The sequence below is a fragment of the Meriones unguiculatus genome, chromosome 5 (assembly GCF_030254825.1).
Source record: "Meriones unguiculatus strain TT.TT164.6M chromosome 5, Bangor_MerUng_6.1, whole genome shotgun sequence".
Classification (NCBI taxonomy): Eukaryota; Metazoa; Chordata; class Mammalia; order Rodentia; family Muridae; genus Meriones; species Meriones unguiculatus.
In genome coordinates this window covers 111,921,704-111,949,284 of record NC_083353.1, presented here as the reverse complement: position 1 = coordinate 111,949,284, position 27,581 = coordinate 111,921,704, and the positions used below count along the sequence as shown (strand labels likewise).

The 27,581-nt window shown below is 50.8% G+C and overlaps 1 protein-coding gene across 19 annotated transcripts in view; it reads left to right on the top strand.

The window, feature by feature from the left end:
- Positions 1 to 1,198: 1,198 nt before the first annotated feature.
- Iqsec3 (IQ motif and Sec7 domain ArfGEF 3) overlaps positions 1,199 to 27,581 on the top strand; it is an 89,324-nt gene continuing 62,941 nt past the window's right edge. For 17 of the 19 annotated variants that reach the window (XR_009591944.1, XR_009591943.1, XM_021632620.2 and 14 more), the window contains exon 1: positions 1,200 to 1,870. Coding sequence is in view for 17 of the 19 variants with exons in the window: in XM_021632620.2 (XP_021488295.1) it covers positions 1,341 to 1,870 (530 nt within the window). In the remaining 2 variants the exon portion in view is untranslated. Of the gene's footprint in view, positions 1,871 to 27,581 lie in introns of all 19 variants that reach the window. The other 2 variants (XM_060384123.1, XM_060384133.1) reach the window with 1 other exon arrangement.

Below are 27,581 nucleotides of genomic sequence, written 5' to 3'. Positions count from 1 at the left end.
GAGGGGTGCTTACTACGTGCTACAGCTTTGTTTGTAGCGGTGAATGATTGGTGGATACTGTCAAAATCCACCCAACTGTGTAGTCAGAATGAGTACAGATTGTTGCATATGAATTATGACTCCAGGTGCCCTGGGACCTCATTTCCAGAGAAAATCCTGCACGAGCAGCCTTTCTGCCTTCATTTTCCTCCTGGATGACCTAATAGGAGGCTGCCTTCGGTGGGTGTTTCATATGCAAAGTCTGTAGACATGAAGAGATAACCCCATGTGATTCATGTCTCTGAGCTTCCAGGAAAACCCTTCCCTCCTCAAACGTTAATTCTTCCAAGAAGCGTCCCCAGATCCCCAGACTGATGACTCCTACATCACTCTCTTCACAACTGTCTTACTACCACAGCTCAAAATTAATTACTAAGTCTTCTGTCCACTGCTCATAAGCTGCAAGAGGCCAACAAACCCATCTTGGTCGTTATTATACCTTCTCCTGGTCCAGATTCCTAATGGCACGCACCACCTGGATATCAAACAGAATGGTTGCTTCAGAAGGTTCTGGAAGCAGTAGGCTCAGAGGCCCTGTTCTATTTCGTTTCTGTTCCCGTTAGAGTGGTCCAAAGAGCCATAGGATCTCATTTCCAGAGAAAGTCCTGCATAGCAGCCTTCCTGCCTTCATTTACCCCTGGCAGAACTAAGCAACAGACACACGTGTTTTCTAGGGTTTCTTAACTGTTCACGGACATCCCCCAAAGCGAATCATTTAGCATCAAAGAGGCAGGTGTGTCTCCTCCATAGAAGGTCTTTAAAAATGGGCCACAGCCTCCGAGATGGCTAGAGACAGGAAAACGTGATTGTGACATTTCAGAGCTGGGTGCCTCTATATTTCTCTCTTCCTCTGTGCCCGCCTCCCTTTATTCTTCTCTCTCTAGCGGCTTCCCTTTCTGTCTTCTTGGTCCCATAGCACTTTCCCAGCGCTTCTGCTTGGGTTGGTTCTTGCCTCCTGGCGGGTCGGATTTATCTCCATCCTGGGTTCTCACAGAGCATCCTGCGCGACGCAGCCCCTTTTCCCTCCGCTCCCCCATCTCCTCCCCTACGCCTCCGCGGGAGGCAGAGTTCCTCAGGGAGCCCAGAGGTGGGAGGTGGGCCCTGGAGCTGGGTCCGCCCCTCAGTGCGTGTGCGAAGGCTTGTGTGGCGGTGACGCGCGCAGGCGACGGCGGGAAGGGGAGGGAGGGCTGGCGAGGGAGGGAGGCCGCCGACCGCCGGGGCTGCTGGGCTCCTGCGCGCTCACGCTCCCCGCCGCCCGCCGAGGCGCAGGCAGGGCGCAGGCGGCGGCGGCGGCGGGCGGCATGGAGAGCCTGCTGGAGAACCCGGTGCGCGCCGTGCTCTACCTCAAGGAGCTCACGGCCATCGTGCAGAACCAGCAAAGCCTCATCCACACCCAGCGCCAGCGCATCGATGAGCTGGAGCGGCGTCTAGACGAGCTGAGCGCCGAGAACCGCAGCCTGTGGGAACACCAGCAGCTGCTGCAAGCCCAGCCTCCTCCGGGGCTCGTCCCCCCGCCGTCAGCCCCACTGCCTGCTCCTGCAGCTACCGCTCCGGCCGCCTCTGCGGCCCAGGAGCCGCTTCAGGACCACGGACAGCTCGTGCCGGCCGCGCCAGAGCCGCCGCTTCAGCACCACGGACAGCTCCTGGCGCAGCCCCAGCCGGGCCCCAGCAGCAAGGTTCAGCCTCCCCAATCGCCCCATCAGCACTCGGTGGCACCTGGGGCTGTAGCCGAGAAGGAGCGTCCCTCGAGTTGTTGTGCTGCCACCGGAGCCCTCCTTCAGCACACATCCCCCGCCGCCCTCGGCAAGGGCGTCCTGAGCAGGAGACCCGAGTGAGTAGGGACGAGGAGGTGGGAGAAGCAAGTGGGTGTGAGCACATAGGGGAAATCAGCTTGGAAGAGTGAAGGACCCGGCTACTGGGAAGTGAAGCGGGCCGGGCTGAGATGTCTTGAGTGAAAATGTGTCAAGGAGAGTCCCGCAAAGGAGGGATTGAGATCCGCGTTTCGGGTTTTGTGGCGGTTGGAGCAAAAGGAAGTATCTAGACCATCTTTGGGGCAAGGAATGAGAGAAATGGGCTTTAATTAGCTGGAGATATTGGTAACTTTCCGAAATTAAAGGAGATAAGATTGGGAGGAAGTTGGGTGCAAAATTTAAGCCGAAGCTGAGGCCCACTGAGGGATTTAAGCTAGGAATGATGGGGAAGGGAGTTTTCATCGTGCAACTGTTTAAATAAAGAGTGAGATACCAAGACATGCTTGATCAGGAGATTGAAGAGCTTTATGGGGGCTGGGGTCCAGCAGCAAGGATTAGAGCAGAGAGGATAAAGCTGAAGGGCAGGAGGGATGTGGAATACAGGAGGATGAAGGGTGGGAGACAGCGCTGCCAGGGAAAGGAGCTGGCTCTTTTATCTGATGCAGTGGGAGTCAGAGCCAGGAGCAGCTCACTTGGGGAAGCTTCCTCCCTCTGACCCAAGTGAACATCGTTTCACTGGGTCCCTGCAGTGCCTAGTGGGTATACAGAAACAACCTTCCAGGCTCCCGGACGCCTCTGTGAGCCCCTGAGGACTCACCTGGACGGAGCTCTCTCCTCTGACTCAGGAGCCCATCGGGGTGCAGGGTGGCTGGCAATCGTGGGAGGGGAACATGAGAATGGAGACCACTGGAAAACAGTTCCTTGAATGCAATGCCTCCCTAAATGTCTGTTGTGGCTACTATGGCAAGCCCTATTTCCCCTTGGTTATTAGGAGACCTCATCTTGGATTCCGGGAGGAAATAGTAATTGTCCCCCAGGCAGAGTCTAGGGCCTCGAGATTTGTCTTCACTCGTGGGGCCCATGGAATAGGGGAGGAGGGGGGCTGGGATGTGTTCTCCTCTGTATTGGGTGAGCTTGGCGATCCTGTCAGTATTACTTCTCTGATTAGACGGGGGGGGGGTGGATTCCTGTGGCAATCAGTGCCTGGTCAACAGTGGCCCTGATGATGTGATGCCGAAGGAAAGGGAGGGGCAAGTGAGGAGAGCCGAGCGCCTCATCTCTACTCCGTTTCACCTGTGCTTTATGTCTGGAAGACACTCTGCTTTATTTAAAAGCTCACTTTGCCCCCCCCCCGACCTCGCTTTCCTCTCTCATCCATGTGGAGTTAAGAAGGTTGGCCAGGCATGCTTGATCACAGGGTAGATTTGGCCAGAAGCACAGGACCCCGTAGGTGGGGATCTAGGATGACCTGGCTTGACAGACCTAATGCATCTTTTTCAACCCCCTCAAAAAAAATCCTCCGTGGCCTATTTGTCTTTCAGTTCTATGCCTGTCTTTCTTTCTTGGCATGAAAAATGGAGCATCACTTTTTCCTCAACACCCACATCTTAGCTCAAGGCAAAATTCTTCCTAGATATTATATGGCCTTTTCCCCCAACAGAGGGAACAATTCCACCCCACTTCCCTAGGGACAGCCACAGAGGGCTGACATTTAGAATTCTTCCCTTGAGTTCTCTTCTCATGATGGCTGGTGTCTTCCTTCTCTCCCACTGCATCCTCAGTCTCTTTGGGCCTTGTAGAGAAGATGTGATCAAGAAGGATTGGTGACAGATCTTCTTCTTGGATAAGGACTTCTCTTTGGCCCCCAAGAGTCCAAAGAGCTGATGTCTTCTATACAGATGCTCCAGAGTTTGAGACTCCTCTCCAGTCTCATATGTCAAGACCATGTACCATCCCTGTATCTCTGTCTTCCCTGACCTGCTTCTGCTTCCTATGGAGCAAAAATAAGAACCGACCAGCATGGTGGAAGGCTGTGGAAGCTGCTGGGAGACCTTTATTTGGAAAGTTGTGCCAGGCACTGGTCATCAGCTTCTCAGTTTTTCCAGAGTTTCCAGCCTTTCCCCTTCTCCCCAGGCCTAGATACCCAGAAACACCAAGAGTGAGAGCCTACTTACCTCACTTCCCTGAAACTTTCTTCCCCTCTTGGTGAAATCACGCACACCTTGGATGCCTGGAGGCCCCTGGAATACCATTTCTCCCCTATGTTTTTGCCTGGCTTCAACTGACGTTTCCCCCATGGAGCTCAGGAATGGATCAGTGTTGCTCAGTAGGTGTTTAGCCCACTCTGTCCTACCCATGGCTCCATGGATGTTTGTCCTCTGTGCATCCCTTCTTCCACATGGCATGGCTAGATGGAGCCAGCAGGTAGCGAGAGGCCTCTATGTGCAGGGTGAGGGACCGTGAAGAGACTAGAAACAGCAATTGTGCCCCTAGGCCCCACCTGCTCTCTCCCTGAGGCTTTTTTCTAATCCGGTTTTCTACTGTGCGGAGGGGGAAGAGATGGAAGAGAGGGCTTTGGGTCGTAATCTTTCTGCTGTGTTGTGCTTATTCCTCTCTGTCTTCATTACAGAAGAAGAATGTGGCTCTAGGTCAGTTGCTACAGATAAGCAAAAGGTCCAAAGGGCCAGGCACTGTTAGATACCATTTACACACACACACACACACACACACACCAGCTACACAGTCTATTCCCTCTTCTTGCCCAACACGGGAGAATCTAGGGCTCAGGGGCTGGGAAATGATGTATCATTCAGTGGCCATCTGATGGGAATTAGGGTGCAGCCTGGCCTCTCTCCCTGTTTCAGCTGGGGGACACACAAAGGGGCAGGCCTTGGGATCCAGGCTAAGAGAGCGGCAGTGTAGAGGCGGGTTAGCACAACCATGTTACAGAAACCCCTAGGGGTTAGCGACCTTTCTCTGCCTGCTTCTTGCTCCTGCTAGCACGAGCCCCCACTGCTTGTGAAACTTAATGAAAGCAGCAAACATAGCTTCTTCCTCTTTTTTCTTTTTCTCATTCAATCAAGGCTCACAGCAGCTACAGGACTGATTCTCTTTTTCCTGGCTGGAGCCAGGCCTCAGCCTGACCTGGAAAAGACCCCTTCCCCCGGAAGCACATGACCCTGTGCAGCCTTTGCGACCACAGCTTCTATTACAGTACACTCGCCCACCTACTCAGTCACATTTAGTTTGGAGCCCAAACTAAATGTGTGTCTCTAGTCCCAGAGGCAGGTGATTGCTCACGCTGAGGGACGATTTGGACATTGTGCATCAAATTCAGCTTTTCTCCAAGCTCCCCAACTCAGTATGAAAGTCCACACACCGTCAGTACTTAACTGTTTGTCTCTTCCTCCCTCGCCTTCCTGGAGCACGCTTCCCCTTTGTTAGTTTCCTCCTTTCTTCTCTTCTTTCCCCTTTCTTTTCTTGAATGTTCTCTCTCTCCCTCTCTCCTTTCTTCCTCTGCCTCCCCTTTCCTTCTCCTGACGGAGACTGTACCCATGGCTTTGCACATGCTAAGCACATGTTCTCCCACTGAGCTCCACCCCCTAGAACATAAAGCATATCCTGAGTCATCCCTAAGAGCTCCTTGGTATCATGCTGGTTCTGGCCTGGTAATGGCTAGATGATGTATGCATGTCCCCTTTAGCCAGAGCCGTCTAGGATGCTGATTAGAGCGGATATCTCTTCTACGGAGTGAGGGTGGTCGGCCTGAAGGTGGCAGTGTCTGGCTGGCTCACCCTGGAAGTTCACCCGAGCGTGAAGGTCTATCAGTGAGTTAACCGTATCAGGAGTTCAGTCTGTATAAAAGCCTGAAGTCTGTGCTGTGGGAAGACAGGAAGGAAGCAAGTGGTCCCTAGATGACATATAACGAGACACTTCTAGAAATGTGTAAGCGAGCGTGAGCATGGCTACAGCTTCCTGGAGCCATCCTCTCTCCAAATACTGTAAAAAGAATGGGCATGCACAGAAGTTTGGAACCAGACGGGGGTGGGGAGGTTAGTGGCTAGAAGTAAGGGTTTGCGTCAGAAAATAGTTAAGAGCCAAAGACAACCAGAAAGGAAACTAACAGATTCAGTTGTGGGAGACACCTGTGCTGCATGCAGACATCACTCCTTCCACTGATAGAGAGTCCCTGCCTAGCCATGTCAGGGGACAATGACAGTCTCAGCATGTCTTGAGCCTAGAATGCCTGGTTGCCAAAGCTCACTCATCTGTCTATCCATGTCCTGCCCATCTTGTGCCATCAACAGGCAGAGGATTCCAAACAAACTAGTTAAAAGGTGGGACCTGAGGAAGGTTCAGTTGAAGAGGGAGGGAAACCTTTTGCTCATTCTTGGAAGCTGGTACAGAGCAGATCTTTCTAAAGATTTGCTTGCTGGACCTTTTCAAAGGCCCAGACTGATCCTTTCTGCCCTTTGATCCAGGGGAAAAATAAAACAAAACAAAAAACAGTTTTAGGGACTCAAGCCATTCCTTAGCCTCTGGGGATTTCCCCCACTTCCAAACATGCACCACGTCTCCCTTTCTTCCTCCCAGCCCTTCTTATATATCATGTGGGCAACATCACAGGCCTCACAGAGGCGTCCTGGCACAGGTTCCTCTTGGCACCAACCCAAGCAAGAGGCACAGCAGTTATTCCTGCTGATTCAGCAAGTATCTGTGCAGCCCAAGTTCCAAAGGTTAATTCCATGGGAGGAGAGGGAAGACAGACCGAGTTAGGGCTGGGTGGGGAGGGAAGGATCGGGAATGTGATGTGAAAAAGAAGAGCAAGCTAGGACCAATAGTTGGGACCACGGTCTAAAAGGAGACCCAGCTCTTGAATTTAAATCCCATGCAAAGATTTTCACCCTAACTCCCTTATTGGGAAGCCAGAGCATTTTCCCACAGGGGTCCAGACAAACTCCATGGCCCAGCACACAGAATGGCAGCAGCCTCCTAGGAGGACCTGGGGACACTCCTTAAACTGGCAGGTTCTCTACCAGGAGAACTCTGGCAGGCTCCCAGGCTAAAGACACTGCGGTAACTTTCTGCTTCACTCTGGAAGAGCACCAAGTGTAGGTCTTCAAAGAAGCTGCAAAGGGCTTCTCGTTTCCAGGCAGGGAGGGGACAGCTGGGCGTCATGTTGGCTTCTGAAGGCCATCACAGAAAGAAAAAGATAGGAGTGAGGTGAGGAGACAAGCTGGAGCTCTCGGCGGGAAAGAGCTCTGGGAAGCCGCTGGAGCACAGCACTCTTAGGGGCTAAGCATCGGAGGGCCTGGGATCAGAGGCACACCCAGGCAGGAGCCCCATCTTAGCACTGACCAGCTGGGGTACCTCACCTCATCCTATTTTCTTCTTTTTGCATTTTGCGCATAGAAAAGGGAGGTGCTTTAAGGACTTGCTGATTAAGAACAATGAACTACCACTTAATTTAGCACTACTCTGGGCTCTTCTTAAGCACTTAATCCAACTGAGTATTTCAGCCAAGACCAAGGAAAGATGAATGGATCATCTCTCAGATAACAGCTGTAGACCAGAATCCACACTTGGGTTCCTTCTGGCCTATTAGGTCACCTTTGGACATGTGTCCCTACCACCAGACAACATGCCCCCAAACCATTCCAGAGCTGTGACTGTAGGCTCGACCTTGTCAAGCAGCCAGGCAGGACAAAGCCACCACGGCCTGTGATCTCTATGCGATGTGACAACTTCGCGGCTGGAAAATGCATCTTAGGCCAACTGTGAGCTCTCCCGCAGCACTTTTAAGATCGCCTGTCCTTCTCTTAGGGTATCAGAGATGTGCGAGTTATCACCACGCCCTCTGGTGAGAAGGAACTCGGCCATTTTTTTTTCCTAAAATGTAAAAGCCACGTGTCCTCAAGGAAAAGGCAAAGTGACCTGCCAGGGACAACAGTGACCAGTGAGGAGGGCAGAACCTGAGAAACACCTTCCATGTTCAGAGAAAGCAGGTCCTGTGGATCCTTCTGCAGGCTGCTCCTACTGGGGACAGAAGGTAGCCCTTTCCTATGCAGCCCCTACAGAGGTGGAAAGACAGCAGGGAGAGACTGAAGAAGAGAAGAGGCTCAGATGACTCTAAACAAAGTGAGGGACTGGGGGGACCCTACTGTCTCTGGTCAGACCTACAGGGTCCGAGTCTTCTCTCAGATAGGTATATGTGTATATTTAATGAGACACTTCTAGAAAAAAAGTATAATAAAGCACAGGAAGAGAGTTTCTCAGATTCCCATAGGCACTTGTGGCTACACAGCCACTAATGTCAAATACGTGCATGTAAGCACATGTGTGTGTCCGTGCAGGCATGTGAGTGAGTGTGTGTGTTGGGGCTCCGGGTGCTCCGGGAACAGGCTGTTTCGCTGTTGTTCTTTGCTAGGATCAGGAGGGTTATGTAACTAAGGCCAATGCTGTGCTGTGCAGTACCTACCCCTCCCCCGTGGCAGGCTGCTGTGGACACAGGGTACGCAGGCTGCCTTCTCGAGTCCCTTCCCAGCCAGAGAAGGCCCCTGTGCTCTGTGCTGCCATCAGGGTATTTCATCTTGTCCAGAGATGCAGGGACTAAAGGACTTCACGGGTCCCCCTGGGGAACCAAGCGGATGGCAGCACTGGAAGGACACTTTAGGCCACCTGGCCCAGGCTTCTCCTTTTGCAAACGGGAAAATGAAAGTCGGAGGGGGACTGGGCTGGTGCTTCCAAACTGGTGAGGCACAAGGCTAGCTTTAGAGCTCACGCTCTCTAACTCTTCATCCTGTTCCTCCGCCTCTCCGCGCCGATGGCTTAGAAGAACTCATCGGTTGGTTGCATGATGCTCAGGAACGAACCTGCAACTACTTACCGGGCTCCGAGGGGATGGAGGAGGTCCACACAGTATGTTCCCCACGCCACAACTCCACAGAGATTGTTTTGAGCGTGCAAAGTTTATCTCTTTTGTTAAAACGCCACTTCTAGGACAGGATGAAAACCATCCAAGCAGCCTTATCAGTCTTTCCCACGTCCACATGTAAGCGTGTTTGTGGACCATTCCCAGGGCAGTACTTGCCAGAACGTGACAGCTCTGGTTGACCGAGGGCCAGGGCAGAGCATGAAGGGCCCGATAACAAGGTTGTTAAAAAAATGTAAATGTATCCTCATTTCCACTAGTGATTTTTCTAAGAGCTGAAAGCCCCGAGGGGAGAGTAAGGGCACAAAGCTCGCCCACGGGGAAGCTAGTAGAGCCACTGTTATTTGGGATGTAGAGGTCAGACTCCCCTTTGAGCCTCACCTTCGATGCAAAGACCACAAAGGACTAAAGAAGCATCAGGGTGCTGGGAAAGCTCTTGCTCTTTTCAAGGATCTTGAGACAAACTTTGGGATGCTAAAATGTCCCGTGGTTACGTTAGGCATTGCTACAAAGCAGGAAGTATGAATTACCAGTAAGCAGGAGTTGATGGCCCATGGAACTTGAGGTGTGGGAGATGTGAGCAGAGCTCAGCACTGAACTGCTACCTGGTATAGGGGTGCTGGTTAAAAAATAGTAATAATAAAGCCAGTGTCTTGGATTCTGAAGTGGACGGAGAGAAAGGGCAAAGTGTCAGGGCCGAGGAAGAGCTGTCTGGAAGACTGCTCTTTCTCCCTGTAGTTTGCAATTACCCCAACAGCACTGGGCTTCCTTTCTCTCCCGGGTATGTACAAAGAGCAGACCTGGGGGCTCAGCATCTCAGGCTTGGTATCAAAGTGAGAAGGAGAGTGGGCAGTAGAAGCATGGATCCATGCTAACAGAACTCACTGTTCCTATCTATGAGGAAGGAAGCTCCACCTCTACCTTCACTCCCAGACTCTTGACTAATCCCTAGCCAAGGAAATGCTCTGGCATCAAAGCCTGAGAAGATGTTGTAATGAATGTCTCGTTACACACATACCCTGGGCAGATTGAAAGAGCAACAGAAAATGTCTCTACAGAAGGAGTCCTGAATCATGGCCTGTCTCCAGAAGAAGAAAAGGGCCAGGGACGTGGCCCATGGTAGAGAGCTCACGGGAAACTCTGGGTCCCATCCTTCACCAGGAAGGAGGGAGGCAGAGGGAAAACGGAGCTGGGAGATGGGATGGGGATGACCATCCTGCCTGGGACGCAACAGGGTCCAGCACCCAAACTGCTCCTTCCAGTCCTGTTCCTCAGCCGCCAGGTTTTTCTTGAAAGATTTCCTGGGCAATGACATTAAGATCCTGATGGAGGGGGATGGGCACACACACGGTGTTGGTATTTTTGTGAGGCTAGGTGAGCAAGTTAGTGAAACGGGCATGGCGCTGCATCCAGGGCTGTGGAGGTCTGGCGGAAAAGCAGCTCACCTCCCTACCCGCCCCCAACCCTCCCAGTGAGGCCTGCTTGGTCAACTCTATCAGAACGCCAGTATGTTTGGCTTTCTTGTGTTTTCCTTCTCTTCAGGCCAAGTGTCATCTCTCTTGGCTAGCTGATTCTTTCCCATCCCACCTCCGAGATCCTCTGTAAAACTGGACCTCCACACCCATCCTGCTGTCACCGGTATTCTATGTGGGAAAAGCAGGATTCCTAGGCCCACCGGAAAAAAACGAATCCCTAGAAGCCCCCCTAGAAATTTGGCAGTGCTGCAGCTGAGCTGCACCCCAGGGGTTCCCTGTAGAGACCCAGAGCTTTGATGTCACAGTACAGTGAAACACAACAGAGAGAAATCTGCAGTGGCTTTCTCCGCAGACTCTGCTCGTTTGCTGTCCTGTGGCCGGGCCTGGCACTAGCTGCCTCTTCCAATTTGCCAGGTCAAACCAGCCATCCTGCTTCCAGGAATCGGGAATGCGCCCCCATCCCTGGCACAGGAGGGGGACTCCTGCAATTTCCTCCTGGATGAATGGTTCCAATCTACCACGATTTTCAATCGGTCCTAAAATTTAACACAATGGTTATTTAAAAAACAACAGAAACTCTGCAGGGCAGGGCCGGGCCTCTTGTACACAGAGGGAAATCCTGACGCAATAACGCTTCGCAGAGTTTCTGTTGTTTTTTAAATATGCCCCCCCACCTCACCCCCCACCCGCCAACTCCGGCTTCCGAAACTTCTGAAGGCAGGACAGGCAGCGGGCTGACAGCACTATTCTTTTAAGCAAATGGATTCTGACCCTACAGCCAAGGTTGTGCTGATGCCAGACCCCGTTACAGTCTTGCAGCAACTACTCCCCCTCCCCTTATCTGGACCTTGATTTCCTTTCTATTCCAATCATTTCCTCCCTTGGCTTCTACCCACAGCTCACCATGAATAGTGAAGCAAAGCCCTTGGTGGGTTGCTGTTAAAACATCTCAAGAAAAGACCCTGGGAAGGGAGCGTGAGAGAGACTAAATGCTCTCTGTCTGGGAGTAGGGGAGACTGTGGCAGCTGAGCCCCGGGCGGTGGGGGTTGGGATAGAGGCTGATGGGGAATCCCGAAGAAGAGGCAAAGAGGCATCTAGAGCTAAGAACGCTGCAAATGTCCACTGGGTACCCTCTGTAGCAATCAAGGCTCAAATCTAAGGAGATGCAGGAGCAGGGCTCTGCAGCCAGACAGCCCGCCTCCCTCCGGAGCCCGGGGACGACCCCCACACTCCCGCCAGCCCCCCATTGGCTGGCTAGCTGGTCCCCAGCCACTAGCAAGCCTGAGAAAAGTCCTTCCTCTTCCACCCAACTCTCTCGGGGACTCCCGGCTGGGGGGCAAGAGCGGAGGCCGAGCCTGGGAACGTGGGCGGCTGGCGAGTTGCTGCGGAACAGCGCAGGATCTCCCAGCCCACGCGCCCCCTCTGCGCGCCGGCGTCACGCTCCCCGGCGGGGGCGGGCACCCCAGGCTCGGGGAAGCCGCGCGCCCCCGCCGCCCTTCCCGCGCGTGCTCGCTGCTGAGTCACGAGCTTGGGAAGAGCCATCCTCACCTGGGCGCTGACCCCCCCCTCAACCCCTGCCCCCGCAAACTCGAAAGACCTCAACTTCCCAATGTCGCTCTATATTTTCTTGCCATGCCAGGCACTCCAGCTAGCCTTCTCTCCTTCCCTTATCACCCTCCACACCCCACCTCATCCGCGTTCATTCCCCACCCCTTCACAATCCATCCACCCCAGCATGGTGACTTGCGCTTCCTCGGGATTGGCAGTAAGTGTGTGGGTAGGACTGGTCCCCTGGTGCTGAGGGTGTCCTTGCCTGGCCTCCTGAGGTCTGGCCCAGATCTGCCTAAGGATTCTCTTTGGAGAAGGAGAAGTAAAGATGGGAGTGACAGGGTCTTGTTTGAGGATGGTTTTGCCCAAGTCGATTTTTGCGCGCGCGCACGCGCACACACACACACACACACACACACACACACACACACACACCCCTTCTTGTATCCAACATGCCCGCAGGAGAATCCCAGCCTTCTTGCTATATGGCAGAATTGTAGTCCTAGAATCCCAAAGGGCCTCCTGGCTGGACTTGAAATGCTAGGTGACCAGGGAGCAGGGCCGCATTTGAATCCTGACTCAGTAATTTACTGACTGTGGGCACAGCCGACTGTGAGCACAGCCCTGGTATTTCACTCTGAGAAATGGAGAATGGTGACAAAGTATCAGGCTAGCCATGGACGTAATGAGGACCCTGAATGTGGTACTTGCTGTTAGTTGGGGAACCTTCTAGTGGTAAGCGCTTAACAAAGAAAGGGCTTTTGGGGAGTGCTTGTCCCTGCCTTCTGAAAGTTCTAGTTGGCTCAGAACAGGACTCCCTCTCCCCTCTTACACCTGACAGCCCCTCAAATATTTGAGGATAGCTTTCTTCATCCCCGCTGTGTCTTCCTGTCCACCTCACCCCTCACTCCACACCGTCACACCCTTCTCTCAGACAGACTGCATCCAAGAACTTCCTGCTACCCTTTGAGATGACTCTGACTTGCCTCAGTCACCCTCCCCCACAAAACAGGGAGCAAGCCAGGAAGCCAGAGGGCGAGGTCACACAACCTAGGCAAAAGCGGCCCCCCCCCCCAGAATCTGTTCCAAGGCCACAGAGTCCAGGAACCCCTAAACTTGGGCTGTGGGCCTGAGAACCCATTGACTTTCCCAGATCTTGGCTGCAGACAAGAACCATCCAACCCCACCGAAGGGCCAAGGTACTCACACTCTAGCTCTAGCCTTCTGGTCACCCCTACTTGTGCAAGGAGCTTTTGCCCCCACCCCCATCACCGCCCCCAAATGCTTGGACTTTTTACACAGCCATGTTTGTCCTTTAAAATTTTTAACTTGTTCTTTTCAACTACCTAGTACATTGATAGAGTTTTTTTTTTTTTTTTACACCTAGGGAATAGTGCCGCCCAACCGTGGCACTAGCAGCCTTTCTACCTCAGTTCAGGAAATCAAGATAGTCCCTAGTAGACCAATCTCATCTAGACACCCTCTCACTGAAACGCCTTCCCAAGTGAACCTAGACTGTGAAGTTCACGGAAAACAATCATCACAGTGGGGTGTCGGGGGGGGGGGACGGCAGAAGAGTGAAGGGGTGCGGCACAGCTTGTAAGAGATTCTTAACGGGGATTCCACAGGCCACCAGGCAGTTTGGAAGGGCACGGGGGGCATTGCAGAACTCTAAGTGGTGACAGCCTTGCTGGAAGATACGTCTCTGCCGACCTTTAGTGGTCCAGGCCCTGGGGAGCATCCAGCAGTGGCCAGGGCAGCGTACATAATGAAGAGCTCTCCTCTCAACAATACCAGTGTTTCTTGTCCAGGGAATTAAGGCCTATTGGGAAATGTTTTTTTGTTTTGTTTTGTTTTGTTTTTTTTAAATGGCACCATAGGATAATCTTGAGCAAAGAATCCTTAAAAGGAATTTGGAATACTGAGTTGAGAAGACACTGAAGAGGAGAGGAAGACAGGAGCGGGGAGTGGAGGAAGGCTTGCAAAAATCCAAGAAGAGCATGGTGGTAGCCAGGACTGAGGCAGTCAGCCTGCTGAGAGAGAGACGGAAGTTGGGGATGAGCTCAAGGGATGTCAACAGAAAAACAGGTGTTGACATTCAGACAGGTGGAGGTTGAGAGGTCCAGCAGCCGCCTGCAGGGGTGGAGAGGCATGTTGAGTGGGCCTCCGGGAGAGCTAGAAACAGAAACTTGAGTTGGCTTTTAAGTCTTTGAGACTGAACGACACTGATGACACTGGGAGGGGGGGGCTAAAGGGTCCAGGGACAGAACCCGCCAGTGCTGGGAAGGAGCTGAGGTGCAGTGGCCAAAGGCAGGTAAGAAAAGCTTGGCACATCCCAGGAATTACAGCAGAGGCTGTCACTGCTGACACGCCCATGCCCAGCAGGGCGAGGAGGGAACTGCCCAGCGCCTTCAGCAACAGCTCGGCAACTGTGACCTTGAAAAGGGGAGAGTGATGGCAAGCATGATTAGGGTGGGCTCAAGGGAGAAGGGGAAGGGGCTTAAGGGTAAAAGAAAACCCGATGCCATGTGTGGGTCCGATTTCGTCCTGATTTAAGTGAAGCAACTGGAAAAAGACATTTTTTTTTTTAAGGCAACCAGGGAAATTTACATGAAGACAAGGTATTAGCAGAGATTAGAGAATTGCCGTTAATTTAAGTAGGTGTGATAATGATACTGTTATTATATCTTTTAAAAGTTCCTACCTGTTAGAAATACATGCTGAATAAAGTGATGTTATTTCTGGGGTTTGTTAAAAAAAAAAAAAAAACATAGGGATGTAGATGAGCCAGCAAGGTTTGAAGTGTAAAGGAAGATAGAATGTTGCATAAAGTGTGTGAAGAAATCTCTTTGATGAATTTTACCATGAAGAGTGGTGAAAACTGGGGTGATGGGGGGGTCCTGTTCTTTCCTGTTCTTTACAGTGGAGGGTGGGGCTGAAAACATGCTCCATTCAGCTGCACGGAATGCTGCTGCTAACCTAAGCACTGCAGCGCAATCAGCAAAGACTCCCGGAGGAAAATAATTGTTTAATCACTGTAAGTGCACAGGAAATGTGAGCGTGCACTTAGCCACGGGGTGGGCACCGGGAAAATGCCCTACAGACTTTCTCTCAATATGTCCTAGTAAAACATAATGAGTAGGCTCCATTCCACAGCCCAAGCCACGCGGGGTTCCTCTTCAGACTGAAACCCAGGCAGCAGCTCTCATGTTCGCAGCCTCTCTCTCTTCTCCCCGGCCTCCTGTGGGTGGCCACAGCCTCGTGCATCCGAGATTCCCAGAGAAGGTTTTACAAAATGCACCTGTCCAGGGTGAGGGTGTGTGTCTTCGCTGGACTTGGTCACAAGGGCGTGATGGTGGAAGAGAAGGGCAGCCATCAGTGCTTTAAATTAAGGCCCGGGATTCCGACACCCCTCCCTGCTTACAAACCCTTAGGCAGGATCAGCCCAGTACCTTCATTCACACTCCCGCATTTCTCGATCACGATGCACAGAACAAGGCTAGAAACCCAAGGCATTGCTGTACAGGAGAGGGGAGAGCAGAGAGAGACTAGAGGGTGTTTCTGCTGAGGATGGACAATTTTATTCATGTTCCTGGGGGAGGAGTCAGGTATCTAGTGAGCATCTCCTGCTCCGCTGCCATCACCGGCACTGGGGACTCACCAGCAAATCAAAGGTCCTGCCATTGTGTGTGCATGAGTCTCCTCACGGCGAGATAAGCAATGCCACAAGGAAGCTTCTGAATATGCCAGCCAAGCTCATAAGAACGGAAGGAGCAGTAAAAGGGTGGCTAGGAGAAGAGCTGTCCTGTTAGGCAGGGCCTCCCTGGGGAGGTGACATTTGAACAGAGACAAACTAAAAGCTACAGTAGAGAATAGATGCAGAGCTTGGCTGCCAGCGTTGGAATGCCTGAGCTTGAATCTGCACAAACACCTCTCTATGGGGAAGGAAGTCCGTGCAAAGATTGGCTAGAAGACAATCCTGTGTTCTAAGAAGGACCTATGTGGGTGACAGCAAGGAAGATGGGTGGAGCTGGGGTTAGAAAGGACTTTTCAGAAGAGCTTGTGGGCAGAAGACTCATGGGAAGTCAAGGGGTCACTGAGCAGGGGAATGATGTCATCTGGTAGCACAATAAATAGCCCAAGGGCTAAGAGCCAAGAAGGGAGGTCACTCTCCCCTGCTCTCCATCCGGTCCTGTAGTATTTAATTTCTGTTGTGCAGGGCACTTATGGGCATTTATTACCTCATCTATCCATGGAGCCCTGGCGGTAATGTGTCATTATCCCGATTCCACAGACGTGGAGTTTGATGAACAGAGAGATAAAGGTGGCCTACCCAAGGCCATAGAGGAAAAAAAAGGAAGAGCCATCTTTCTGCTCTTACACAAGCTCTGTAGTCTGTTAAATCCTGATGTGGCCATTCCAATCCTAGGGACAAGCCCCTCTTCCCCAGAAAAGGCCTAGGACATAAACCAGTGTTCAGGGACAAAAGGATTGGTACTACCGTGCCTGTATGACAGTTCGCGTTGTCGTAGCTGTGAACTTGGCCGTCGGCTTGCTCGTCTCTGACATGCCAGGCAGGACTAGGTTACAGGACCGGCACATGCTACCCGTATGTAACCACTGGATGGTGGCTTGCAGGTCAGCATGGAACTTTGTGTCCGTGGTCTGTATGGTCAGGAGAGTTCACGTAGGTGACAGCACATCCCTGGTCTGACCTCAGTGTGCAGACATGCAGGTAACATGCGTTCACCCACATGCTGTGTGTGAAAATGTGTATACTCGTCCGGCTACATATCCGAGAGTACATGTGTGTGCGGGTGTGCTTCTGTGTGCAAGATGGTGCAAGCATAGGTCTGAGGGGCCAGATGTTTAGGTAAGAACTCTTGCATCTTTATGGACCTCCTGAATGTGGGCATGAAGTCAGGAATGTGAACCTGGATGTGCTGAGCACCAAGAGGTGCACGAGAGAGAGAGAGAGAGAGAGAGAGAGAAAGAGAGAGAGAGAGAGAGAGAACCTTTGCTCACTAAAACAGGTGTGCACAAGTATGTTGAATTTTACGTTTTGGCTGAATCATCAGAAAAAAAGTAGGTGTTCCACGAGCCTCCAAGCCGGGTGTATACCATGAGCGCAGTTAGCGCTGAGAGGTCTGTTAAAGCTGTGAGACAGGCTGGGTGAGGTCCATATTTTTTGTCTCATTCTAAAGCTTTTGCTATAGAAGACGTAATCAAGACTTCCATTCCTAGACGAGAAGTCACCCATCCCCACCCCCAGCCCACCCCCACAGAGGCCTGGAATAGAGGAGTGGAGTGTAAGGTACACCAGAGGCAGGGTGAGGCAATACAAGAGGCACAGCTGAAGTCTTAGCCATGGGTCCTCGGAAGGTCATCAGGCCTCTCTCAAATGCTAGTACTCCGTCGTCCAAATGACACCAATGCACAGTTACAGTTGTTATCATAATACAATAACCAAGCAGTGCTATTAAGACTATATTAGCCACGGAGCTCTTCTTCCACCATTTCAAAAATGACCGTGAGGCAGAACGCTGCAGAAAGGCAGTCCTCATCACTGACCAGCCCTGACCATTCCTGGAGACACTGCCTGCCCACGACAGAGGAAGGGTGAATTTGTGGTCTGACGCTGAGCCTGAGCAGGGCTCGGGGTGAGGGAGCTGCCGCAGGCTTGATGGCCCCAGTCCACCCTATTGAGTTGTCTTTGCTCAGCAGCCAGGCTCGAGCCTGCCAAGTAATGAAGAGGTGAAAGAAAGTTCCGAGGGAAGCTGGCACAAAGCAGGGAAGGCTCCGCTCCGTAACTCGTGTGGTGCTGCCAGCCTGGCCCTGGGAGGCCACCTAGCTCCTGTCAGATGTGATGGGGCTCAGATTAAACCAGGCTTCGGGCTGGACAGCCGACCGGCTGGGCCTGAAAAGCGGAAGCAGAGAAGGCGGTGTGAGCTATGGTCTTCTGGGGCTAGGGTGGGGTGGCTATAGGGAAGAAGGAGAGGGAGGTGAAACCTTCGGGCCCACGCAAGTTGCAAACTGACTTTCTGTTCTGAGTGGATCTCCCTAAAGCCTTCCAAATGGGTGTGAAGTGAGGATTGTACTGAGGTGATATATAGAAAGGGATTATAAAGCCTCGCCTGCCTGCCTTGAGCCTGTGGTGGCAGTGATGAATAGCCCCATATGTCTACGGCACGCACCGGTGCCTTCATTTGCATGTATGTGAGTGTTTTGTGTGTGTATGTGCTTGATTCCCCATTGCTTTCCAGCCCCTCGGGATCCAGGTTTTATTTATGGTTCTGATGACAAGCAGTGGCTGCTCTATCGTATGCCTGGCCATGTCCTATACTGGATGTAGAAATGAATTCGCCACTGGAGTGGCTCTGGAAAGCTCATTCTAGTGTAGGGAGCTGTGAGATGCATATAAACGCCAGCAATGCACCAGGAAAAAAAAAAAACTGGATGTTGCAGCCTGTTAGTCATCAGGATTTCTGCTGAGAGCTCACAGGTACGACGTGCTTCATTCCGGGCATCTCTTTAACAGCTGAGCAGCTCAGGCTGAATGAGGTCAGAGAATCTGCTTGTAAGTCCAGAGCCATCGCAGTGAGAAGACAGCATCTGAAGGCAGGTCCCACAAATCTACAGCCTACTGCTGTTCTGGGACCCATGCCTTCTGCTATGATTTGAGGCGAGGTCTCTGTGAAATCTCTTTCCCTGTGAATGAGTGGCTCCCTCTCGGCGTCACGCAGAAGCGGGACTGGAGGCACACAGCCGCGCTGTGCTGTGGGACTGCTGCCTTCAACCCAAGCCCCAAACTCAGGATGCAATGAAGTCTCTGCTAAGAAATCCTCATCACTCCCATGGCTTATGGGAGACAGTTCTCTGTTCCACATAGGCCGAACTACAGAGGCCTGGCTCTAGTTGCAAGCCTCATCTTTAGGGTGGCCATCAAATGGCTGGCAGATGAGGCTGGCTAGCGGTTTCCTTTCTTCATAGGCCTCTCTGTGGAGCAGCTGCTTGGACTTCCTCCCAGCATGGAGCTGGTTACCTCTTATTATCATTGTTTTAGGAGCCAGAAGCAAAATAGCTCACTCCTCTGCCAAGGGAAGAAACCATGAATCGAGGATGTCCCTAGGAGGCTTGATCACTGCCTACTGCTGGAACTGAGTCCATTAAGAACTGGGAAGTTCCCTGGGTTTGGAAATGAAATAATTGGGAGTCTCCCTGGGAATGTCCTACAGAGGGTCTGAGGGAGACGGCAGAGTCCAGCGGGTGGGCAAGAGAGCAAAGCGAAGGGAGGCTCATTCAGCATTGACTCTTCTGGAAGCTGGCTGAGGAAGGAGGGAAAGAGCTGACGAGTAGGGAAATCATGGGTTTATGACAGGAAACATAAGCAAGTTTTTGTACCAAAACAAAAACAGCTTGGGAAACTACGAGCCTTGAAGGCCAACATGAGAGATGGAGACAGGATGGGGGATAGGGATCAATGGCCAAGGGAAAGGATGGCCTGAGTCAGACATATTAATAGCAGCCACTATTGATCGATTAAGTTAACTCAGATTCAAACACTTTGTGTTTTGATTCATTTCCTCCCCATACAACTCTTCAAAGAAGCTCAGTTTTTGTTACAGATTGGATGTGGTTTGTCCCTATCAAAATCCGTGTTAAAGCTTGCTTCCCAGTATAGTTCAATATATAAACTCTGAAGGTAGAGTGACCTTTAGTAGGTAAAACTTAATGGGAAACGACTGGGCCATGAGCTTTAAGGGATGAATGCCGGACACAGAGCGATAGATTAATCCCCACAAGAGCAAATTAGGTCCCGCACGGGTGGCCTGTCATAACTTAGCTTGGCCTCTCTCTGCTCTCTTGTTCTCATACCATAGGAGCTCTGTCAGAGACACGCCTGCCATCTTGTGCCAGCTGCCATGTTTGGGTACAACTAGGGAGACCCTCCCTGGGCCATACTGCTTGGACTTTCCGACTTCCATAATCCTGAGCCAAGAAAACGTTTTGTTTTTTTATGCCTGTAGCATCAGGAGTTTTGTGACAGTACCACAAGGCAGACTGGGATAGTTACGAATCTCTTCCACCATGAGGGAACAGCAGTAATGTTCACACAGCGGCATTAGGAAGACCTGAGTAGTCACCAAGGCTTCTCGTAGGCCGTGAGGTGACGTGGGCTGCCAGGGACCCCTCCGGGCAGCTCCTGTCCTCAAGGGCAGGGCTGAATGGGGTACGGCTAGGTTTGGCCATGACAATCAAGGACTTTAGATTAGAATGTTTTCTGGAGTTTGAGTGTTTTATCTGAGGGAGGCCCGGTGGCTTTTGAGACAGAATCTTGCTCTGCAGCTCACCTGGCCAGGAAGTCACAACCTAGCACAGGTTGACCATGAAACCATGACACTCCTTTTACCTCATCCGCTACAGCAGTGGTTCTCAACCTGTGGGTCAAGACTTCTTTTTTTTTGGGGGGGGGGGGTCACATGTCAGATATCCTGCATATCAGATTACTATTTTGTTACTATTCGTAACAGTAGCAAAATTACAGTTATGAAGTAGCAACGAACTAATTTCATTCTTCAATGTGAGGAACTCTATTAAAGTGTTGCAGCATTAGAGTGTTCAGACTAGAGTGTTCAGACCGCATGGGTAAGCCTCCAAAACAGCTTTTGCTTCTGTTTTAGCCTCATGAAGAAAACCTCTTTCCCCCCACAAAATTAAAGCTAATAAGCAGCTCTAATGGATAAACAGGCCACGTCCTACTTCCGGGAAATGAAAGGCATATGGTCCTTTCGTCTTAACTTTGATGTTTCTGGAGCCCTGGTAGGTTACCACAAGACCAGCTTCCTCTTCTGATAAGCTGCAGCATCCTCTCGAGAAAGGTCTGGCTGAGGGAGACACCCCCCCACACTGAAATCATCACAGCCTTCCACAACCGTGGGCCGTGTCAGACTGGGAGCAGAGACTAATACTATTAGCCGTAGTCATTAAGAGAGTCTGCCCCTGCACGGGGCTTAAGTTTCTCTCATGGCAGTTTCCCAAACCAAATCCCCACAACTCAGTGAAACAATTTGGGGATGACCAGGCCATCCCAGAGTGGGCTGCAGTGCACGCAGGTGTCCATCTTCAGCTCAGATCATTTCTGCCACACATCCCAGGGACTCTCAGCCCTCAGGACCAGCTCCCAAATTTCTCCCATCCAACTATCCCACCCCTAGGTTCCTCATTATCCCATTTCCGGGCCCCTGCGCTCCTCTGGCTCAGTGGTGAGCCATCTGGTCTCTTCAAAAGCAATCTAGCAGGAAGCCGGAAAACACAGCATCTCCTCCTGCAGCTGGGAAGGAGGTTAATACTCAAGTGACCTAGGGTGGTGGGTGGTGGGGATTTAAAGATGAAATGGCTTAATAGCCTCTGGAAAAAAGTAAGGAGGGAGAAGGGGGGAACACAGATTCGGTCTTTTTCTGTTTTAAAATCAGTTCTATTGGGGTGCGATTATATACAGTGAAATCCACGCACTCTAAAGGCATGCATGGTCTGGCGTGCTCCGACAGACGCCTGCCGCTGCGTAACTACTGCCATCATCAAGATGTAGAGCTTTTCCGTAGCCCCAGATGACCTGTGTTTCCTTCTGTGTCAGCCCCTTCACTCCCATGCGGCTCAAACAGACCCTCTTTCTGTCTCAGTATCTGCCTTGCCTAGACTGGCTGTGGCTTCCTGGGACACGCTGGCAATCCATCCATATTGGGGCACGTGGGCAGGTTCCTCTCTATGTGGCATGTACTCCACCACACAGATATGTCACAGATGGCTCGTCCCTTTAGCACACGAATGGGCATGTAAACCACCCTTTTCCCCCTACTATGAATGTTTGCTGCCATGAATAGTTTTGTGTCCCGATGTGTTTTTATCTTAGGTCAATATGGTTGAAGGGGCATATTACTTCACTTGATAGGAGACTGCCGGACTGCCGGTTTTGCCTTACCGATGGAACTGTGGGAGAGTTCCACTCGCCACTGTGGTCAGGACTGAAAGACCCACTTGCGTGGTCTGCCCCTCATGACATGCCTTTCTGTTTACTGTTGGACTCGTTCATCTTAAAAGCCCTGCAAGGCCAGATGTTGCTGTCGGCTATTGAGAACACGAAGGTCTTAGAAGACAAGTGACTCATTTGAATACATAGGGATTAGGGTCCATGGGTGAGGACTTACAGTGTCTTGCAACTGTCCCACAAGCCAGCCTGGGATAGGAGGGTGGCCAGCAGGAAGAAAATGTTTCATGTGGGCACTGTGGATGGATGGACTATTCTCAGAGACACTGACCTTTCACACAGACAGGCTGTGACGATCTGTCCTACAAGAGCCTTGGCCAGGGACCATCTGGAAAACCCCGGGATCAAACCTGCTACCCCCCTTCCTCCTGCCTCTTGGGTTCCTTCACAGCCTCTAGAACAGTTCCTCCAGGCGGGGATGGTTCTCCGGAAGGGTGGGAAGAGAGGGAGGAAGAGAGAAAGAGAAGAGAGAACCTGTGTCCTGAAGATTAGGGAATCAGACACAAGTTCTAAGACAATATCAGCATCAGACCTAAGCAGAGATCCCGTGAGGCTGGTGTTTGCATGCCCAAAATGGCTTCCTTCCCAGCTTCAGCCTCCCTGGAGCTTCAGCCATTGTCAATGGACTGAGGGTCATCCTTGTGACAGGCATTGATCTCAGTTTCCCAAAAGCTTTATAAGAAAGGGTGAGGGGCACAATCCCTGAAGAGGCCTGCTCGGCTACTGTTTGCTGTACCTTAGCGGCCAGCCAGCCCTGTGTCTGTATTAGCCACCTTTTCTGTCGCACTGACCAAATGCTGATGGAAACTAGGCATGAGAGAAAATGGCTGTTTTGACTCATGGTTTTGGTGGAGGAGGGGTCAGTCCATCGTTCAGGTGGGAGGGTGTAGAGGCGGTGTCAGCTCAGGTGGTGTCAGTGGGAGGGTGTGTGGACGAGTTCCTCACAGGGCAGCCAGACCAGGAAGCAGGGAGCTCTGGTTAGAACCAGAACTGAATAGACTCTTCACAGACTGAACTCCATGTCTGAAGGGTCCACAGACTTCCAAGACAATGGCCACCAGCTGGGGACCAAGTGACCAAACGCATGGCCCTGGGAATTTTATATTCACGCTGTGACAATCAATTTGGGCAAGCCATTTACCTCCTTTCTCTTTTGCACAAAAAGGGGCTGACAGAGCACAACAGGGAGGGTTGCCATAAGGAGGGAGGTGAGCACGTGCAAACGTGATGTGTCCCTGGCAGCTCCCAAACACAGGCTCGTCGGTTTCCTCGATAGCTGAGGAAGTTCTGTTGGGTACTGGGGTTTTGTAAAAAAAAAAAAAAAATGAATAATAATATGTGTAAAAATGTATAGAAACAATATACAGCGATAAAACGCAATCAGTGGTGTTTCCCTTGGCATTTTATCATCATTTAGCCATCATCTGTCACTTTTCTATCATCTACCATCTGTCCTGATCACCTGAGACTTTATCTAAACACTCTGTTTTTCCACTGGTATCCCTTTTGTGGTCCAGGACCTGGGCTCCTGGCACATCATATGCCATTATCTTGTCTAGTCAATGTGCTCTGGCCGTGTCAAATTCCATCTCCCCCGGGGTTTATGTTCTCAGAAGCTTGGGGAGTATTAGTGGAACATCCCTGATTTAGAACCTAAATGGTCTGCTGGGTTTTTCATGATCACTCCGGGGCTATGAGTTCCAGAGAAGGAAGGCCACAGGTGAAGACCCTTTCCCATCACAGATCCCATTTCATCTCTAGTGAGGATGAGTCAGTTCTTTAGCCTCCTCTTTAGTGCTCCCCTTCGGGAGAGAGAGAGAAGGGCAGTCTGCAAGCCCTCGGAAGCTGCCCAGGTCTGCTGGGAACTGTGGCTTCTCATTCCTGAAATACCATCATCTGACTGGGCAACAGGCTACTTGTCTGCCTATGTGACTGATTACCTGGCCAGGAGCTCTCAGCCTGCTATGGACATAGCAGAGGCCAATGGACCGGGACTGGAGGTGTAAACAGGCTTCATCCTCACGTGCTCCCCTCGGCCATTGCTGGGGCTCTAGGCTCTTCTACTTCCTGCAAGGGTCCTTCGTTCAACTCCCCTTTTCAAGCCAGGAAGTCCTGTATGTTATCACAATGTCTTTTGGTTCCAGACAGTTCTCTAAGGCTTCTGATTTGTCCCAGGAAGCCAAGCAGGGGGAGGAGGTGGAGGAAGCTGGAAGTCTGACCATAGGCCAATTCTAGACACATTGTCTCTGTTCTCATCTGTTATCTCCTCCATGCATTCCTTTTTTTTTTTTTTTTTTTTTTTTTTTTCAAATTGAACCTTGACTGGCCAGAGGATTTCTGGGGAACCTCCTAGCTCTCTGCTCCCACTGCTGGGGTAACAGATTTTATGGAGTGCTGGTTGGGTACCTGAACTCCAGTCCTCATGTTTGGGTGGGAAGCACCTAACTACTGAGCCACCACCCCAGCTCCAGCTATTTTCTTTGCTGCCCTTTTATTTATTCTTTGGTCACATTAGACATTGAATTCATGCTCTTGTATGTGCTAAGCCTCCATTCTCTCATTGAGCTATGTCTTCAGCCTTTGGCCTTTCACAATCTCATATTAGTTGAATAATAAATTAATGAATCCATAATCACAGGTTGTATCTTAACCTATAATTGACAGTCCTTTAAATTAGAAAATTCAGGATGAAAACCATATGTGATCCCTGAGATGACATCAGTGTTTGTGTTGGTTTCTGACACTCTCTATTCCCATCCAAGTATACATTAGTGTTTAATGTATTTATAGTAATGGAATGGCATAAACAAGAATTTATATTTAACTTTTTTAATCACTGCCATACCAAACATTGTTGTTGTTGTTTTTTTTCCTTTTCTACTTCTGACCTTTTCTTCTCAGTTTCATCTGCTGCAGTAGCTGAAGTTAACAGCTTGGTTTGCACATAAAACACAGAGTTCATGCATGTAGAATTCACGTTTGGGGATGTCCTAGTTTGCATTATGTTGCCTGTGATAAACAGCATGACCAAAGGCAACTTGGGAAAAAAAGGGTTTGTTTGGCTAATACTTCCATATCACAGTCCCTCACTGAAGGAACTCAGGAAGAAAACCGAAGGCAGTAACTGGAACAGAGACCACAGGGGAGAAACAAGCACTGTGGAATGGCTCATGACTTGCTCAGCTTGCTTTTTCATCCAACCCAGGATCACCTGCCCAGGAGTGGCACTGCCCACAGCAGTCTGAGCCCTCCCATAGCAATGGTTAATCAAGAAAATGCCCCCATAGGTCAACCAAGCGCAAGCATTTTCTCAATTGAGGGTTCTTCTTTCCGAATGAACCTAACTTGCATAAAACTAAGAAGCACAGGGGTGGGAGTTCCTGTTTATTACTGAACTGGGCTTGTACTCTATACTTTTCTCTGCAACATATTTCTCACTTAGCCACAAGTGTGAACATCTATCCACAGAACAAGAGATAAAGTGCTGGTTCTTTTGGACAGGCATGTAATTACAAGGTGTGGACGAAGGTCCCACTGTTTTTATCACCCATTCCTTCCTGCCTGGCTATTCTTTCTTCCCAAAAGCAACACTCCCTTAAACACTTGGAATAAATACCTTTCTGAGAAACATTTGAGCCCCTGCAAGCATAAAATCCCAGAAGTGGTATTTCTGGATGGGAAGGCATGTCCTCTCTAATTCCCCCCCAAGCAGCTATAAGAATTCCTACCTACTCAGGCAGAGCCGGGAGCCCCTGTCTCCCACAGCCTCATAACACTGGGAGTTAGCAATCTTGTTAATGCTTGTCCATCTGATGGATGGGCTATGGTACCTCAGTGCTACCTTAATTTGCATTTTCCCAGCTACAAGCTATGTGGAACATCTCTTCATATATTTATTGGCTCTTTAGAGAATTTCTTCTTCTTCTTCTTCTTCTTCTTCTTCTTCTTCTTCTTCTTCTCCTCCTCCTCCTCCTCCTCCTCCTCCTCCTCCTCCTCCTCTTCCTCCTTTGGACTATTTTCACATTTTTCTCTCTTGGCTTTGTCTTTTTCATTATGGGTGTATTAGAGCTCAATGCAAGAAGAATATTAACTTGACAGAAGAGCTGAGAGAAGCAACTTGAGGCACAAGAGGTTTTTCTTGGCTTGCAGTGTAAGAGGTCACAGTCCAGCATAGCAGGGAAGACATGGCACCTGAAGTAGCTTAGACCATGTTGGCAGGAACCACTGGTCTGTGGTAGCATAAATTTGCAGTGTCACTTTATTCATATGCTACAAGACCAGGAAGCAAGAGACAGGACCAGAAAGGACTCCAGATGCCCACCCCTATCCACCACGCCTCCTCTCCCAAAGGTTCAACAGCCTTTCCAAACAGTTAGGCCAAGTGTTTGAACATGGGGCTCACGGGGAACATCAGATTCAAGTCTTAACACCTTCTGCTGTAGGTGCTACCAAACACCTTCCCCGTCTGTTGCTTTTCCCTTGCAATAGTATTGTTTCATCGTGACAGGGCCTTACCACATAGCACTAGCTAGCTTTCAACATGTTATGTGGCCCAGGCTGGGCCCAGGCTGATCCTTCCACCTCTGCTTCCAATATGCCACACTTCCAGCATATCTTTTTCTTAATGGCATCCCTGTCTGTCATTTGTTGTGTTCAAAAACAACGTCTTCCAAACGCATAAGCTAGATCCCTGTTTCCTTCTGATTTTTTTTCTTGCTTTAGCGTGTGTTCTCTGTGTAATATGTTTATCTACCTATGGTAGGCTCCACGGTTATTTCTCTGATATAGTCGAATGTTGTGCTCTACATAGATCTCTGATCTCAGAACTTAGGGGCTCCTAAGAGGTATCTGAGAGGCAGATTTCAAAAGTAAGCCTCGGGGGGAGGGGGTCTGCAAAGTAGCATAAAATTTCTGCTCCTCAGAGACGTTTCCCCCTTTGTGGTTTTACAAAATGTGCTTTAAGTAAAATTTTGGTTTGGACAACATACTCTGGACCTAAAGGAAGTCTGAAACCTTCTTTCGGATGACCCAGGGTCCTCTAGACCTGACATTCATTCTGTCAGTAAGAAAGGAGAGTTGATGACAGGGCAAGGTAGCCCCATACAAGTGCAGGATTAACGCCACAGTGTGTTAGCACGGAGGGCAGGGCCTTGGCGGCCTGGAGTTTATAAAGAGCCTTGGTGCTTGAACCCCTGGCAGACCACGGGACTCAGGGTCCCAGGGGTGCAGGACCCAGGCGCTGGTCTATTTCCAAATCCGGTGGCTCTAATGGGCAGCTGAGGTTGAGAACCGCTTCTCCAGCTCAACCTCCTGATCTCAGTACAAGTGCAAGGTGTCTCAATGGAGCACATGGATGGAGCCCCACAAAGGCGAAACATGAATAAGAGCGGGCCACCCAGAGTTCCAGCTAGAACCCGCACTTAGACTTTCTCATCTCCGTAAGACCTGGCAGCACGCCCCGAACTTCCAGGAGGCAACACGTGGTTGGAGGCTTTGCGCGCGGTGGGCTTTACAGCTATTTACTGATGCCGAGTCCTTGTGTTTAGACCTTGTTCTGTCCTACACGGGACTCCTAAGGAACAGGATCATACAGAGCTAGGATAAAAGACAGCTCCACGAACAGAGAGTCCCCCTCTGCAGGGGGCCTCCTGCAGAGATGCGTACTGAGGGCGGGGAAACCAGGGGACTGTGCTCAGGGCCAGTGTGATGACGGAGAAAACGTGGATGGACAGAACACGGGTTGGGCGCCCTCCTCCAGAGCAGTGTTTGGTGGCCTGCGCGTTCCACTGGGG